The 16,835-nt window shown below is 39.3% G+C and overlaps 1 protein-coding gene across 1 annotated transcript; it reads left to right on the top strand.

Moving 5' to 3' along the window:
- The first annotated feature begins 634 nt into the window (after positions 1-634).
- On the top strand, positions 635-1,645 carry LOC130974819 (uncharacterized). The gene has a single exon (XM_057899666.1). The coding sequence runs from the start codon at positions 635-637 to the stop codon at positions 1,643-1,645; it is 1,011 nt and encodes a 336-aa protein (XP_057755649.1).
- The last annotated feature ends 15,190 nt before the right edge of the window (positions 1,646-16,835 follow it).

Here is a 16,835-nt window from a genome sequence, read left to right as displayed (position 1 = left end):
TCCAAATCCCAGCAACATAGCTCAACAACATGCCACACCTAGACCATATCAACACTCACATAACAACCCCTCTCAACACCTATACCAAAGCCAACCTAACCATTCTCATTCCTCCAATCTCAACTCACCATCACCTTCTGATGACAGACTTTCAAGGATTGAGAACTTACTTGAGGGTATATGCAAGGAGATTCAAGACAACAGGGTGTTCAAGGAGGAAGTGCGAGCCAACTTTAAGAACCAGGGAGACACCATCAAGAGGTTGGAATCTCAAGTGGGTTATCTCTCTGAGCAGATTCCCAAACCTACAAAGGGATTCCCAAGTGATACGGAGAAAAATCCAAGAGGAGAAACAAAGAAAGTAAGATGGGAAGATTGCAAGATGGTCACTATAAGTGATCAGGAGACCAAAGACAAGCCAAACAAGCTGTCAGAACAACCTGAAGATACCTCAGTAGAGAAGCAGGAAGAAGATCACCAAGAACCCAAAATCTCACAATAGGAGTTGCTGAGACTCTATGCACCCTTTCCCCAATTACTCAATGGTGCTGTGGAGAAGAGAATATACTCAAGGTTTCTTGATTTGTTTGCATCCCTCCATGTAAACATACCATTCATCAAGACCCTCCAACAAATGCCAGCATACATCAAGTATATGAAGGAGCTGCTTCCCAGGAAAAGCTCACTCAAGGGAGGCCAAACTATAGTGATGAATAAGGGGTGCAGTGCTCTCATTCAACCAGAATTGCCTACAAAAAGAAAGGACCCAAGGAGTTTCTACATTCCCTGTGCTATAGGAGAAAACATGTTTGATAAAGGACTCTGCGATTTGGGAGCAAGCATCAACTTAATGCCCTTATCCCTTATGAAGAGGCTGCAGATCAATGAGATAATGCCCACAGATGTAGTCATCAGGCTGGCTGACAAAACTAAAAAACAAGCAATAGGAGTGGTGGAAAACGTGTTGGTGAAGGTTGGGAAATACTTCCTCCCGACAGACTTTGTCATATTGGACATGGAAGAGAGTCACACTCACCCAATCATATTGGGAGTCCTAGCTACGGCCAGAGCACTCATAGATGTGGAGCAAGGGGAGCTCATTCTGAGGATCCATGATGAACAGCTCACCTTGAATATTTTCAAGCACTCACAAAAAATAGATCAAGAGAACAATGAACCAAAGAAAGATCAATGTGAGATACTAAAGGATGAAACAAGCACTGAAGCACAACCAGCACCTCTGGGAATCCCATTGATTGAGGAACAAGGCAAACAGCAAATGCCACAGCTCAAAGAAAATCAGGAGGAACCTAAACCACCAGAATCATATGAGACCAGCAACAACATTCCCTTAGAGGAGGAGGTCACAAAGAAAAAGACAACATCACAAGGAACAAAGAAGAAGGTACCAAGGAGGTGGAGGAACAAGAAGATACCTATCGAGGACTTCTCTCCAGGAGATAAAGTGATCTCAGCTTACTTCCCAGATATCCCCCCAGATCTCCCCACTATACCATCTCAGTTACCTAAGGTCTTCACTATCAACAGAGTTCTCTCCTTGGAACATGTAGAGATCATTGATACAACCACTGGATATAGGTTTACTGCCAGAGGAGAAGACTTGAAACATTACCAACCTCCCTGATGAATGAGAAACGTCAAGCTAGTGACGCTAAAGAAGCGCTTCATGGGAGGCAACCCATGTTTTATATGCTTTTAGAAAATAGTGAATAAATCAATATTCATGAATTTCAACCTAAACTTGACAAACACTTGGTGAAATCCTTATTATGCAGTATATAGTGAAGAACAAGTTTGGTGTTCAAGGCATACAAAGAGAGCATGAATGCAATTAAGATCATGCTATTCTTGAAGTCTTGAACAAAACCTTTTCATCACATTGCTACAAACTAAGTTTGGTGTCACCCATGTGCCACCAAGGTGCATATAAGGATACACAGTTAGTTAGTTAGTTGGTATTCATGAATAAGCAATCTAATTTTTTTCTTAGTACTCTTGCCGAAAAGTTTAGCTTTTTCAATGATATTAATTATTCTTTATTCTATCTTATAGGAAAAAGGAGAGGAGCATTGAAGGGATTTGATTGGACAATTGAATGAGGAAGGTTTGGACACCACAAAATGAGGGTACTACACACGTGCCTCAAGGGGGGATGCATTGGAAAATATTGCCATGCAACATTGAAAAGGATGAGACCATTGAAGACCGGACAAAATTCTTCATAAAGTTGATGATCCTTGTCCTTTCTCATTGCTAAACCCCATCCGTCCATCTCACACTCAAATCATCCATCCAAACCCTTCATTTACCCACCACGTCCTTATATAAGTAGCTCTCCCTCCATACCACCTTCACATTACAAACACCCAACTTAACACACCCCTCTTCGGAACCAAAACCATTCTTACCACATTAAAAACACTCTCCCTCACTTCCTTCATTGCACTCAATCCTAAACAACCAAAAGTCTCCACACTCTTACCACCTTCACACACTAACTCCCATTCATGGCGTCTTCGAGCTCTAAAAGAAGAAAGAGAAAGGAACCTATGGAGCAACACCCATATAATGAAAAGAAATTTAGAAGTTTCTACCATGCGTTGCAGTACGGGTGGATGGTTGATAAGGAAATAATTTATGAACTTGGATTTCAAGTCACAAAATCTGAGTGCCCGGAAATCACAAAGAAGGTAGAAAAGAGAAGATGGGAGGTCCTCACTGATCCTGTTGTTAAGGTGAATGCTAATCTTATAAGAGAGTTCTATGCAAATGCGGTCCGGTATGATAAGGCAGATGAGTCCTATACAAGCTTTGTGAGAGGAAAGATTGAGGATTTCAGTCCCATGAGTGTCATGAGGGCATTAAAACTACAGTCCATCCCATTTGAAGAGGAGAGTTATCATTCAAGAATGGACAACAGCCCCAATTATGACCAGATCGTGCAAGATATTTGTGTACCAGGAGCTGACTGGGAAAGATATGCTGATGAGAGATCAAGGTTCATGAACTCATAGCCGCAGGCATTAGAAAGATGGCAGAGAAAAGCGACTCAAGAGGAAAGTTAGGTTACCCCAGCACTATTTACCGACTATGCAACAAAGCTGGGGTGGTGTTTGAAGATGAGGACCCCGTGTGGATAAAAGAGGGCATTCCAATAACCATTCGACGGATGCATGCTGCCGCATCCCCCCTGCCTCAACGGAAGCAAAGGAAAAGGCCAGCCCCTCAGGTAGTAGAAGGACAAGTCTTAGAGGGGCAAGCACCAGCCACTTTGGATATGCACCAACTGCAGGAAGCCATTGATGGCCTATCTAGACAATATTTTGAAAGCCAAGGAGCACAGAAAGAGCTTCAATTACAGATGATGGGGCAGCAAGAGGAATCACTCTCAAGATGGATGACTCAACAAGGGGAGTGGCAAAAGCAGATGATGGCAGCAACTGAGTCAAGGACAACAATGGAATGAAACCTTTCACATGATAGAACAAAGGCAAAATGAACAACAAGGATCCATCCAGAAGCTAATCAACATCCAAGCACATCAAGGTGCACATATACATGAGATGCATCGAAAACAAATAGAACAAGCAGAACTATGGGACGAACAAAGGGCATTCACAGAAGGAGTTTACATGAGCGAGACTGGGCATCATATAAACACTCAAGCCAGGCTCGGATACTTAGTAGGACAGCTGCCTAATTTGCATCCGGGAATCGCAAGGTATGAAGAAGTGAAGGATGAATTAGTACGAGAAGAAAGAAAATGGGTGGAAGAGAGCCATGAATCAGTGAGAAAGGCACTTGAAGATTGGAAGCAAGCAAGACTGGCACGGATGCAAGGAAATGCAAGAGAACACAAAGAGGACAAGCAAGGAGGAGAGCATGGGCAGCCACATGAGTAAAAGGTGGTGGAGTTCCTTCTTTGGTCCATCTTTTTCTATGCTTTAAATAAGGAAGATCTTGTATGAAATAGAACATGCTTCCATGATAGTTTGAACTCTTTTTAATTCTGTCTTTAAGTTTCTCACAGCTTAGGTCTATGTTTGCTAGTCTAAAATGCCACTGCATATTTTCCTTGCTTAATTATATGCTTGTCCTTTTGAATCAAATGAAAAGAGAATGAGTGTTTTATAAAGGACCAGAGGGGAGTTCATATTATGGAGTAAGTTCCTAAGTTTGTGGTGTAATCATAAGTTAGCTAAGTTGGTTCACCAACAAGGTGGGAAGACAACTATCTGTCCTGAATCATATGCTTGAACACAACCCATGAGGCTAAATAACAAGATCCTAATAAGAAAAAGTGAAAGAACAATCAAAGTTGAAGAATAAAAGAAAAATAGCAAGAAAAGAGGCTAGGCACCAAGGGTTTGAGTCTTGAGGAATGTGTCTGTGGTGTTCTTGTACCAAGGATCTGCTTGGATTACTAAGCTCTCAGGGGTGCTTTATCACCTGGTAACTTGGATTAACTAACCCGGGATTATCAGCTGAAAGTCCACTATCAAGAGCAATCTTTGCTACAGAACATTTAGTAGCCCAAAGAGGTGCTGGACACCAAGACCTCAAGGAAAGAAAATAAACAAACTATGTGCCTGTGGTGTGTATGTATGGGGGAGAGGCTTGAGGAAGTAAGTCCTTAGGGGTGTTTCAACACCTAGTACCTTGAACCAACTGGTTCGGGAGTGTTGGCTGAAAGCTTATTCTAAAGAGTTGCCCCCTTACAGAGCACTTAGCCTAAGAACACAAATAAGCACTGAAATGACAACAAAAGGATCAATGAATAAAAGTCTCAGGGGATGCAATCAAGTGAGTATTCTAGGATATGATAAAGGTCTGAAAGCCAGTGAAGAAACAAACCTAAGTTGCTATGCATGAAACCACCATAAAACCAGGGACATGACTTCCACAAGAATGACTCATTTCTCTTTGAATTCCATTCATCATTCTCTTGTTCCAGTGCTTGCTTAGGGACAAGCAAGCTTTAAGTTTGGTGTTGTGATGCCAGGGCATTTTGGCCAATTTCACTGACCTATCTTTACTGTTTTTAGGGTAATTTCATGCATTTTCTTAAGAAATAAGATAGTTTTGGGTGGATATTCACTTACATCTTGATTCAAGCATACATTGTGCACTTTACATGATTTCATGAGAATTTTGCATGAATTATATGACAAATTGGATGATGCATGACTCATGACTTGTACTAGAACTTTGATGCACTTTGTTGCTTGATTTCAGGACAAAAGAAGCAAAGAAGAACCACGTTAGCAGCCACGTTAGTTTAACTAATGTGACCTCTAACGTGGAATGGGAGCTAGCTTGCAAAGTTAGTGAGAAAGGTAATCGCCAATAACGCCCTCGAAGCCATCATAGCCCACGTTAAGAGTCACGTTAACTAAGTTAACGTGAGCTCTAACGTGGAAGAAGACAACAAGGCCAACGTTAGTGACACTCTCCTTTGTCACTAACGTTGGACCAAGCTCATAATTGGCCACGTTAGTTGCCACGTTAACTTAGTTAACATGGACTCTAACGTTAAGAAGAAAAAGAGAAGCCAATGTTAGTAACATTCACCTTTGTCACTAATGTTGGCCAAGCCTCCATAAGCCACGTTAACTCCCACGTTAACTTAGTTAACGTGGAAGCTAACGTGGAGAGAGCAACTGATCGACAACGTTAGTGACACTTACCTTTGTCACTAACGTTGGGATGAACACCTAAGAGCCACCATGAGCAACGTTAACTCCCACGTTAACTTTGTTAACGTGGAAGCTAACGTGGATAAAGAGATGATGAGCCAACGTTAGTGACACTCACCTTTGTCACTAACGTTGGAGATGGCTAGCATTACTACGTTAGAAGCCATGTTAACCTAGTTAACGTGGACTCTAACGTGGGAAGTAGGGGCACATTGGAACTTTAGTGACAAAGGTAAGTGTCACTAACGTTCTCGAAGGATTGACATCACTACATTAGAAGCTACGTTAACCTAGTTAACGTGGACTCTAACGTAGGGAGAAGGGGTGACTCACCACGTTATTGGGAAAGGTAAGTCCCAATAACGTATGCGAAGGACCAAGAGGCAACGTTAGTGGTCACGTTACTGCCACTAACGTTGAAGTCAACGTGATCATATTTGGGTGAGAAACGTTAGTGAAAAAGGTGATTATCACTAACGTTCTCGAACCCACACTTTCACTTAACGTTGACACCACTAACGTCCTAAGCCAAAGTCCCTGCCTACTTCACATTTTCTCTCTGCAAGCAAAGCTAAGCCCAATAAAGAGGATAACTGCCTCAAACTCAAGATCCAAGAGGCCCACACCCAAGATTTGAAGAACCAACTAGAAGATCAGAAGAGTAGTATACATAGGAGTAGGTTTGAATTAGAAAAGGGGGTTGGAACTTTAGGGAGCCTTGGGCATAGAACTACTCTCTGTATTTACTTTCTCTACAACTTCTAGTTTTACTTTCATGATGTATTCTCCATCTTTGTTATCAATTTTTAGAGCTATGAACAACTAAACCCCTTTCATTGGGTTAGGGAGCTCTGCTGCAATTTGATGGATCAATATTAGTTTTCATTCTTCTTCTTCTATCTTTTCTCTTGATTTTACTAGAAAGCTTTCAATCTTCATCCAATTGGGTAGTTATCTTGGAAAAGAAACTATTCATATTTGGATCTCTTCGGAACCTTGGAAGAGGAATGAAGAGATCATGCTAGAAATGCTTTCTCATGCTGGATCAAATTGGGTTTGGATGGATATGTGACTATAATCCTACCAATACTTGATTTGGGAATGCATGTGGTATAAACAGTGACCATACTTCATCTCTTCTCATGAGCAATTGACCAAGGAATTGGCTATTGATCAAGATTTGAGAGATTGGATTACCAAGGAATTGGAATTCGATCACTTAAGATTGCCAAGGAGATCAATGAATGCATTGATTGAGGAAGAGATGAAAATGAATTTGATCCGGAGAATGCAACATCTCCTAAGCCCAATGAACTCCCCATTTCTGATCTTACCCATTCTCTTTAATTTCTGCCATTTACTTTTATGAGCATATCCCCCATTCCCATTTAAGATTCTGCCATTTACCTTCTGCCATTTACATTCAGCTCTTTATTTCTAGCATTTACTTATTCTGCTATTTACCTTTCTGCAATTTAATGTTCTGCAAATTCTCAAGTTAAATTCTGGTTCGCTCAACTAAAACATTCCTCTAATTAAAGTTGCTTGATCAAATCAATCTCTGTGGGATTCGACCTCACTCTATAGTGAGTTTTTACTTGACGACAATTCGGTACACTTGCCGAAGGGAGATTTGTTACTAGACGGATTTTCCATGCATCACTAAGTCGCTGATCAATTGCCATTCTTCATCTTCGGTCTTATACTTTTTCATAGAACTATTACTAGCACTTTTCAATGTGGTCTTATCCTGAGGCTTCATGCCTTGTGTGAATTAACTGATCAACACCATCTTGTTGATCATGTGATGGGGGCATGCATCCAGGAGATTGTTGAAGCGCTCCCAATATTCGTAGAGAGTCTCGGATTTGCCTTGAATAATGATAGAAATTTCTTTCCTCAATCTATCAGTAACTTTAGCTGGAAAGTATTTCTCTAAAAATTCTCTTCTAAGCGTATCCCAGTTAGTAACAGTTGCTTCAGGTTGGGTGTAGTACCATTCCCTTGCCTTTCCCTCAAGAAAAAATGGGAAGGCGGTTAACAGAATAGGAGTTTCATCCGCACCATGATGCCTAACAGTAGAACAGGCTGTCTGGAAATCCCTAAGGTGCTTAATAGGCTCTTGAGTAGGTAAGCCATGAAACTTGGACAGCAAGTTGATTAGTACAGTTTTCAGTTCAAAATCTGCAGCCACCGTTGGGTGATGCACTTGATACGGCTGCAGTGTAAAATCTGGGGCTCCAGCTTCCTGGAGAGTAATACTCCTAGGTTCTGCCATGTTACCTGCACGTGAATCAACTGAATCAGTAGTAAATGAGCTTGTTTCTTCCTCAACTGGCAGTTCAGATTCGCCCTCAGATGAGACTGGTGAATCGATAACAATCACTTCACCACCCTCAGAGGCTAACCGATGTCGAGCTTGCCTAATACGTGAAAGAGTTCTTTCGATTTCAGGATCAAAAGCGGCTAAGCTCGAATCAGGTAGTGAACGCGTCATTCAACGAAAGAAACATACAGCTCATGGCGATAAAACAAAATAAAATAAAATGCAAATAAATAAATTCTAACCAATAAATTAGCACACTATTGTAACTCTCCGGTGATGAGCGGATAATTTATACGCTTTTTAGCATTGTTTTTAGATAGTTTTTAGTAGGATCTAGCTACTTTTTAGTATATTTTTATTAGTTTTTAAGCAAAATTCATATTTCTAGACTTTACTATGAGTTTGCATGTTTTTCTATGATTTCAGGTATTTTCTGGCTGAAATTGAGGGACCTGAGCAAAAATCTGATTCAGAGGCTGAAAAAGGACTGTGATGCTGTTGGATTCTGACCTCCCTGCACTCGAAATGGATTTTTTGGAGCTACAGAAGCCCAAATGGCGCGCTCTTAACTGCGTTGGAAAGTAGACATCTAGGGCTTTCTAGAAATATATAATAGTCTATACTTTGCTCAAGTTTTGACAACGCAAACTGGCGTTCAAACGCCAACTTCCTGCCCTATTCTAGCGTTAAACGCCAGAAACAGGATAAAAGCTGGAGTTAAACGCCCAAACTGGCATAAAAACTGGTGTTTAACTCCAAGAAAAGTCTCTACACATGAAAGCTTTAATGCTCAGCCCAAGCACACACCAAGTGGGCCCGAAAGTGGATTTCTGCATCATTTACTTATTTCTGTAACCCTAGTAACTAGTTTAGTATAAATAGAACTTTTTACTATTGTACTCACATCTTTGGACGTTTAGTCCTTAGGCCTAGGTCTTGGTCATTCTGGTTCCCCCTCTGGGGCCGAAGCCAATGAACACCATTATCACTTATGTATTTTCAACAGTGGAGTTTCTACACACCATAGATTAAGGTGTGGAGCTCTGTTGTTCCTCGAGTATTAATGCAAAGTACTATTGTTCTTCTATTCAATTCAAGCTTATTCTTATTCCAAGATATTCATTCGTACCCAAGAACATGATGAATGTGATGATTATGTGACGCTCATCACCATTCTCAACCTATGAACGCGTGCCTGACAACCACTCCGTTCTACATGAAAACAAGCTTGGATTCATGGTCCACGACGCATGGTTGCCTCTCCTGACAACAGAGCCCTCCATTCCGTGATATCAGAGTCTTCGTGGTATAGGCTAGAATCTTTTGGCAGCATTCCAGAGATCCGAAAAGTCTAAATATTGTCTGTGGTATTCCGAGTAGGATCTAGGAGGGATGACTGTGACGAGTTACAAACTCGTGACTGTGGGGCATAGTGACAGACGCAAAAGGATCATTGGATCTTATTCCGACACGATCGAGAACCGACAACTGATTAGCCATGCGGGAAACCGTAGAGGACCATTTTCACTGAAAGGATGGGAGGTAGCCATTGACAACGGTGATCCCCAACATAGAGCTTGCCATGGAAAGGAGTATGAATGATTGAATGAAGACAATAGGAAAGCAGAGATTCAGAAGGAATAACGCATCTCCATACGCTTATCTGAAATTCCCACCAATGAATTACATAAGTATCTCTATCTTTATTTTATGTTTATTTATCATTTAATTATCAAAACTCTATAACCATTTGAATCTGCCTAACTGAGATTTACAAGATGACCATAGCTTGCTTCAAGCCGACAATCTCCGTGGGATCGACCCTTACTCACGTAAGGTTTATTACTTGGATGACCCAGTGCACTTGCTGGTTAGTTGTGCGAAGTTGTGAAAAAGAGTTGAGATTACAATTGTGCATCCCAAGTTGTTGGCGCCATTGAGATCACAATTTCGTGCACCAAGTTTTTGGCGCCGTTGTTGGGGATTGTTCGAGTTTGGACAACTGACGGTTCATCTTGTTGCTCAGATTAGGTAATTTTCTTCTTGTTTCAACTTTTATTTTGTTTTCAAAAAGTTTTCAAAAATCTTTCAAAATTTTTCTTCTTTTTTGTTTTTCTAAAACAATTTTCAAAAAATCTAAAAAAATTAATAAAATCATAAAAACCAATATTTTGTGTTTCTTGTTTGAATCTAGTGTCAATTTTTAAGTTTGGTGTCAATTGCATGTTTTAATTTTTCTAAAAAAATATTTCGAAAATTCATGCATGTGTTCTTCATGATCTTCAAGTTGTTCTTGAGGATTTTCTTTGTTTGATCTTCATATTTTCTTGTTTTGTGTCTTTTGTTGTTTTTCATATGCATTTTTAAATTCTTAGTGTCTAAATATTAAAAATTTCTAAGTTTGGTGTCTTGCATGTTTTCTTTTCTTGAAAATTTTTCAAAAATAAGTTCTTGATGTTCATCATGATCTTCAAAGTGTTCTTGGTGTTCATCTTGACATTCAATGTGTTCTTGCATGCATCATTGGTTTTGATCCAAAATTTTTATGTGTTGAGTCATTTTTGTGTTTTTCTCTTTCCTAATTAATTTAAAAAAAATAAAAAAATATCTTTTTCTTATTTCACTCATAAATTTCGAAATTTTTGGGTTGACTTAGTAAAAAATTTTTAAAATTAGTTGTTTCTTGTTAGTCAAGTCAAGATTTCAATTTTAAAATCTTTTTCAAAATCAGTTTCAAAATATCTTTTTCTAACTTCCTATCTTTTCAAAATTAATTTTAAAATCTTTTTCCTATTTTTATCTCATATTTTTCAAAATTGATACTAACAATTAATGTTTTAATTAAAAAATTTCAAGTTTGTTACTTCCTTGTTAAGAAAGATTCAAACTTTAAATTTTAAAATCATATCTTTTGATTTCTTGTGAGTCAAGTCATTAATTCTGATTTTAAAAAAATTAAATATTTTTCAAAATAAATTTCAATCATATCCTTTTAATCATATCTTTTTCAAATCATATCTTTTTCAAACATTAATTTCAAAATCTTTTCTAATTTCTTATCTTTTCAAAATTGATTTTCAAATCTTTTTTTTCAATTAACCACTTAACTCTTTGTTTGATTTTTAAAATTCTTATATTTTTCAAAACTACCTAACTAATTCTCTCTCTAATTTTCGAATATCACCTTCCTCTTTTTCAAAAAAATTCTTTTAATTAACTAATTTTTTCAAATTTTAATTTTAATTTTATTTCTTCTCTTAATTTTCGAATTCTAACAAAATTTTAAAATAAAAACAACAATATTTTCCTTTTCCTTTTAATTATTTTTGAAAACTCTCTCTCTCTTCTTCTTCTATTTATTTATCTACTAACACTCTTCTCTTCTTATAATTCAAACCTTCTCTCCCTCTCTGTGTTCGGAGTTTTCTTCTTCTCTCTTCTCCTCTTTCTATTCTTCTTCTCTTCTACTCACATAAAGGAATCTCTATAGTGTGACATAAAGGATTCCTGTTCTTTTCTGTTCTCTTCTTTTTCATATGAGCAGGAGCAAGGACAAGAACATTCTTGTTCAAGCTGACCCTGAACCTGAAAGGACTCTGAAGAAGAAGCTAAGAGAAGCTAAAGCACAACAATCCAGAGAAAACCTTACAGAGAATCTCGAAAAAGAAGTAATGGCCGAACCCAACGACAATACAAAAAAGATGCTTGGTGACTTCACTACACCAAATTCCAACTTCCATGGAAGAAGCATCTCAATCCCTGCCATTGGAGCAAACAATTTTGAGCTAAAGCCTCAATTAGTTTTTCTGATGCAACAGAATTGAAAGTTTTATGGACTTCCATCAGAAGATCCTTTTCAGTTCTTAACTGAATTCTTGCAGATCTGTGATACTATTAAGACCAATGGAGTTGATCCCGAGGTCTATAAGCTTATGCTTTTCCCTTTTGCTGTAAGAGACAGAGCTAGAACATGGTTAGACTCTCAACCTAGAGATAGCGTGAACTCTTGGGATAAGCTGGTCACGGCTTTCTTAGCCAAGTTTTTTCCTCCTCAAAAGCTGAGCAAGCTTAGAGTGGATGTTCAAACCTTCAGGCAGAAATAAGGTGAATCCCTCTATGAAGCTTAGGAAAGATACAAGCAACTGACCAAAAAGTGTCCTTTTGACATGCTTTCAAAATAGACCATCCTGGATATATTCTATGATGGTCTGTCTGAATTGTCTAAAATGTCATTGTACCATTCTGCAAGTGGATCTATTCACCTAAAGAAAACGCCTGCAGAAGCTCAGGAACTCATTGAAATGGCTGCAAATAACCAGTTCATGTACACCTGTGAAAGGAATCCTGTGAATAATGGGACGCTTCAGAGGAAGGGGGTTCTTGAAATTGATGCTCTGAATGCCATATTGGCTCAAAACAAAATGTTGACTCAACAAGTCAATATGATTTCTCAGAGTCTGAATGGGTTGCAAAATGCATCCAACAGTACTAAAGAAGCATCTTCTGAAGAAGAAGCTTATGATCCTGAGAACCCTGCAATGGCAGAGGTGAATTACATGGGTGAAGCCTATGGAAACACCTATAATCCCTCATGGACAAATCATCCAAATTTCTCATGGAAGGATCAACAAAAGCCTCAGCAAGGCTTTAATAATGGTGGAAGAAACGGGTTTAGAAATAGCAAGCCTTTTCCATCATCCTCTCAGCAACAGACAGAGAATTCTGAGCAGAGGCCCTCTAGCTTAGCAAACATAGTCTCTGATCTATCTAAGGCCACTCTAAGTTTTATGAATGAAACAAGGTCCTCCATTAGAAATTTGGAGGCACAAGTGGGCCAGCTGAGTAAAAGAGTCACTAAAACTCCTCCTAGTACTCTCCCAAGCAATATAGAAGAGAATCCAAAAAGAGAGTGCAAGGCCATAACCTTACTTGGTGTGGCCGAACCTGGAGAGAAGGAGGAGGACGTGAATCCCAGTGAGGAAGACCTCATGGGACGTCCTCTGGACAAAAAGGAGTTCCCATTTGAGGAACCTAAGGAATCTGAGGCTCATCTAGAGACCATAGAGATTCTATTGAACCTACTTCTGTCATTCATGAGCTCTGATGAGTATTCCTCCTCTGAAGAGGATGAAGATATTACTGAAGAGCAAGTTGCTAAGTACCTTAGAGCAATCATGAAGCTGAATGCCAAGTTATTTGGTAATGAGACTTGGGTGGATGAACCCCCCTTGCTCACCAATGAACTGAATAACTTGATTAGGCAGACATTACCTCAAAAGAAAGAGGATCCCGGAAGGTTCTTAATACCTTGTACCATAGGCACCATGACCTTTGAAAAGGCTCTGTGTGACATGGGGTCAGGCATAAACCTCATGCCACTCTCCGTAATAGAGAAACTAGAAATCTTTGAGGTTCAAGCTGCAATAATCTCACTAGAGCTGGCAGACAAATCAATGAAACAGGCTTATGGACTAGTAGAGGTGCTAGTGAAGGTTGAAGGCCTTTACATCCCTGCTGATTTCATAATCCTAGACACTGGGAAAGATGAGGATGAATCCATCATTCTTGGCAGACCTCTCCTAGCCACAACAAAAGCTGTGATTGATGTTAACAGAGGAGAGTTGGTCCTTCAATTGAATGAGGACTACCTTGTATTCAATACTCAAGGTTCTCCTTTTGTACACATAGAGAGGAAGCATGAAAAGCTTCTCTCAATACAGAGTCAAACAAAGCCCCCACATTCAAACTCTAAGTTTGGTGTTGGGAGGTGGTGGACGAAATTGTGATCCATATTCTTTTGTATTTGTATGAAATCATTATTGTGGCACCAGTTGAATTCACAACTCCGTTCAACTAACCAGCAAGTGTACTGGGTCGTCCAAGTAATAAACCTTACGCGAGTAAGGGTCGATCCCACAGAGATTGTTGGTATGAAGCAAGCTATGGTCACCTTGTAAATCTCAGTTAGGCAGATTAAATTGGTTTATGGTTTCGAAAATAGAAATAAGAAAATAGAAATAATAAAAAGGGATAGAATACTTATGCAGATTCATTGGTGGGAATTTTAGATAAGCGAATGGAGATACTGTATGGCTCAAGAACGCCTACTTTCCTACTGCTTCAACTCAATTCTTCTTACTCCTTTCCATGGCAAGCTGTGTATAGGGGTTCACCGTTCGACGATGGCTACTTTCAATCCTCTCAGGAAAATGGTCCTCTGCGGCTGTCACTCGCATGGCTAATCGTCTGGAGGCATCACCTGGCCGAAGGCTACATCCCATCCTCGCAGTGAAAACTACGCTCACGCGCTCTGTCACAGCACGGCTAATCACTGGTTGGTTCCCGCGCCTACTGGAATAGAATCCCTTGATTCTTTTGCGTTTGTCACTAACGCCCAACACTTGCAAGTTTGAAGTACGTCACAGTCATTCATTACCGGAATCCTACTCGGAATACCACAGACAAGGTGAGACTTTCCGGATTCCCAGGATCCTACTCAGAATACCACAGACAAGGTGAGACTTTCCGGATCCTCATAAATGCCGCCATCTATCTAGCTTATACCACGAAGATTCTGTTGGGGAATCTAAGAGATACACATTCAAGCTCGGTTGCATGTAGAACGGAAGTGGTTGTCAATCACGTGCGTTCATAAGTGAGAATGATAATGAGGGTCATATAATCATCACATTCATCATGTTCTTGGGTGCGAATGAATATCTTGAAATAAGAATAAGAGAGATTTGAATAAAAGAAAATAGAATTGCATTAATACTTGAGGTACAGCAGAGCTCCACACCCTTAATCTATGGTGTGCAGAAACTCCACCGTTGAAAATACATAAGTAGAAGGTTCAGGCATGGCCGAATGGCCAGCCCCCTAAAATGTGATCAATAGCCTCTTAAGATGAAGAATAAAACAAAACTGAGACCAAAGATGTCTAATACATTAGTAAATCATCCTATTTATAATAAACTAGCTCCTAGGGTTTACATGAGTAAGTAATTGATGCATAAATCCACTTCCGAGGCCCACTTGGTGTATGCTTGGGCTGAGCTTGATCAATCCACGAGCTGAGGCTTCTCTTGGAGTTGAACTCCGAGTTATGATGTGTTTTGGGCGTTCAACTCCGGATCATGACGTTTTTCTGGCGTTTAACTCCAGACAGCAGCATGAACTTGGCGTTCAACTCCAGACAGCAGCATGAACTTGGCGTTCAACGCCAAGTTACGTCGTCAATTTCCGAATAAAGTATAGACTATTATATATTGCTGGAAAGCCCTGGATGTCTACTTTCCAACGCCGTTGAGAGCGCGCCATTTGGAGTTCTGTAGCTCCAGAAAATCCATTTCGAGTTCAGGGAGGTCAGATTCCAACAGCATCAGCAGTCCTTTTGTCAGCCTTTTTCAGAGTTTTGCTCAAATCCCTCAATTTCAGTCAGAATTTACCTGAAATCACAGAAAAACACACAAACTCATAGTAAAGTCCAGAAATGTGAATTTAACATAAAAACTAATGAAAACATCCCTAAAAGTAGCTTAAACTTACTAAAAACTACCTAAAAACAATGCCAAAAAGCGTATAAATTATCCGCTCATCACAACACCAAACTTAAATTGTTGCTTGTCCCCAAGCAACTAAAAATCAAATAGGATAAAAGAAGAGAATATACTATAAATTCCAGAATATCAATGAATATTAATTATAATTAGATGAGCGGGACTTGTAGCTTTTTGCTTCTGAACAGTTTTGGCATCCCACTTTTTCCTTTGAAGTTTAGAATGATTGGCTTCTCTAGGAACTTAGAATTTCGGATAGTGTTATTGACTTTCCTAGTTAAGCATGTTGATTCTTGAACACAGCTACTAATGAGTCTTGGCCGTGGCCCTAAGCACTTTGTTTTCCAGTATTACCACCGGATACATAAATGCCACAGACACATAACTGGGTGAACCTTTTCAGATTGTGACTTAGCTTTGCTAAAGTCCCCAGTTAGTGGTGTCCAGAGCTCTTAAGCACACTCTTTTGCCTTGGATCACGACTTTAACCACTTAGTCTCAAGCTTTTCACTTGGACCTTCATGACACAAGCACATGGTTAGGGACAGCTTGATTTAGCTGCTTAGGCCTGGATTTTATTTCCTTGGGCCCTCCTATCCATTGATGCTCAAAGCCTTGGATCCTTTTTACCCTTGCCTTTTGGTTTTAAGGGCTATTGGCTTTTTCTACTGCTCCTTCTTTTTCTATATTCTCTTTTTTTTTTTTGAATGCTTCTCCTTTTTCACTGCTTTTTCTTGCTTCAAGAATCAATTTCATGATTTTTCAGATCATCAATAACATTTCTCTTTGTTCATCATTCTTTCAAGAGCCAACAATTTTAACATTCATAAACAACAAGATCAAAAGACATATGCACTGTTCAAGCATTCATTCAGAAAACAAAAAGTATTGTCACCACATCAATATAATTAAATTAAATTCAAGAGCTATTTTCGAAATTTATGTACTTCTTGTTCTTTTGAATTAAAACATTTTTCATTTAAGAGAGGTGAAGGATTAATGGAATTTATTCATAGCTTTAAGGCATGGTTACATACTAATGATCATGAAATAAAGACACAAAACATAGATAAACACAACATTAAAAACCGAAAAACAGAAAGAAATAAAGAACAAGGAATGAATCCACCTCTAGTGGCGTCTTCTTCTTGAAGGACCAATGATGTTCTTTAGCTCTTCTATGTCCCTTCCTTGCCTTTGTTGCTCCTCCCTCATTGCTCTTTGATCTTCTCT

The sequence above is a fragment of the Arachis stenosperma genome, chromosome 4 (genome assembly GCF_014773155.1).
Source record: "Arachis stenosperma cultivar V10309 chromosome 4, arast.V10309.gnm1.PFL2, whole genome shotgun sequence".
Lineage (NCBI taxonomy): Eukaryota > Viridiplantae > Streptophyta > Magnoliopsida > Fabales > Fabaceae > Arachis > Arachis stenosperma.
This window is presented reverse-complemented; position numbering and strand designations above follow the sequence as displayed.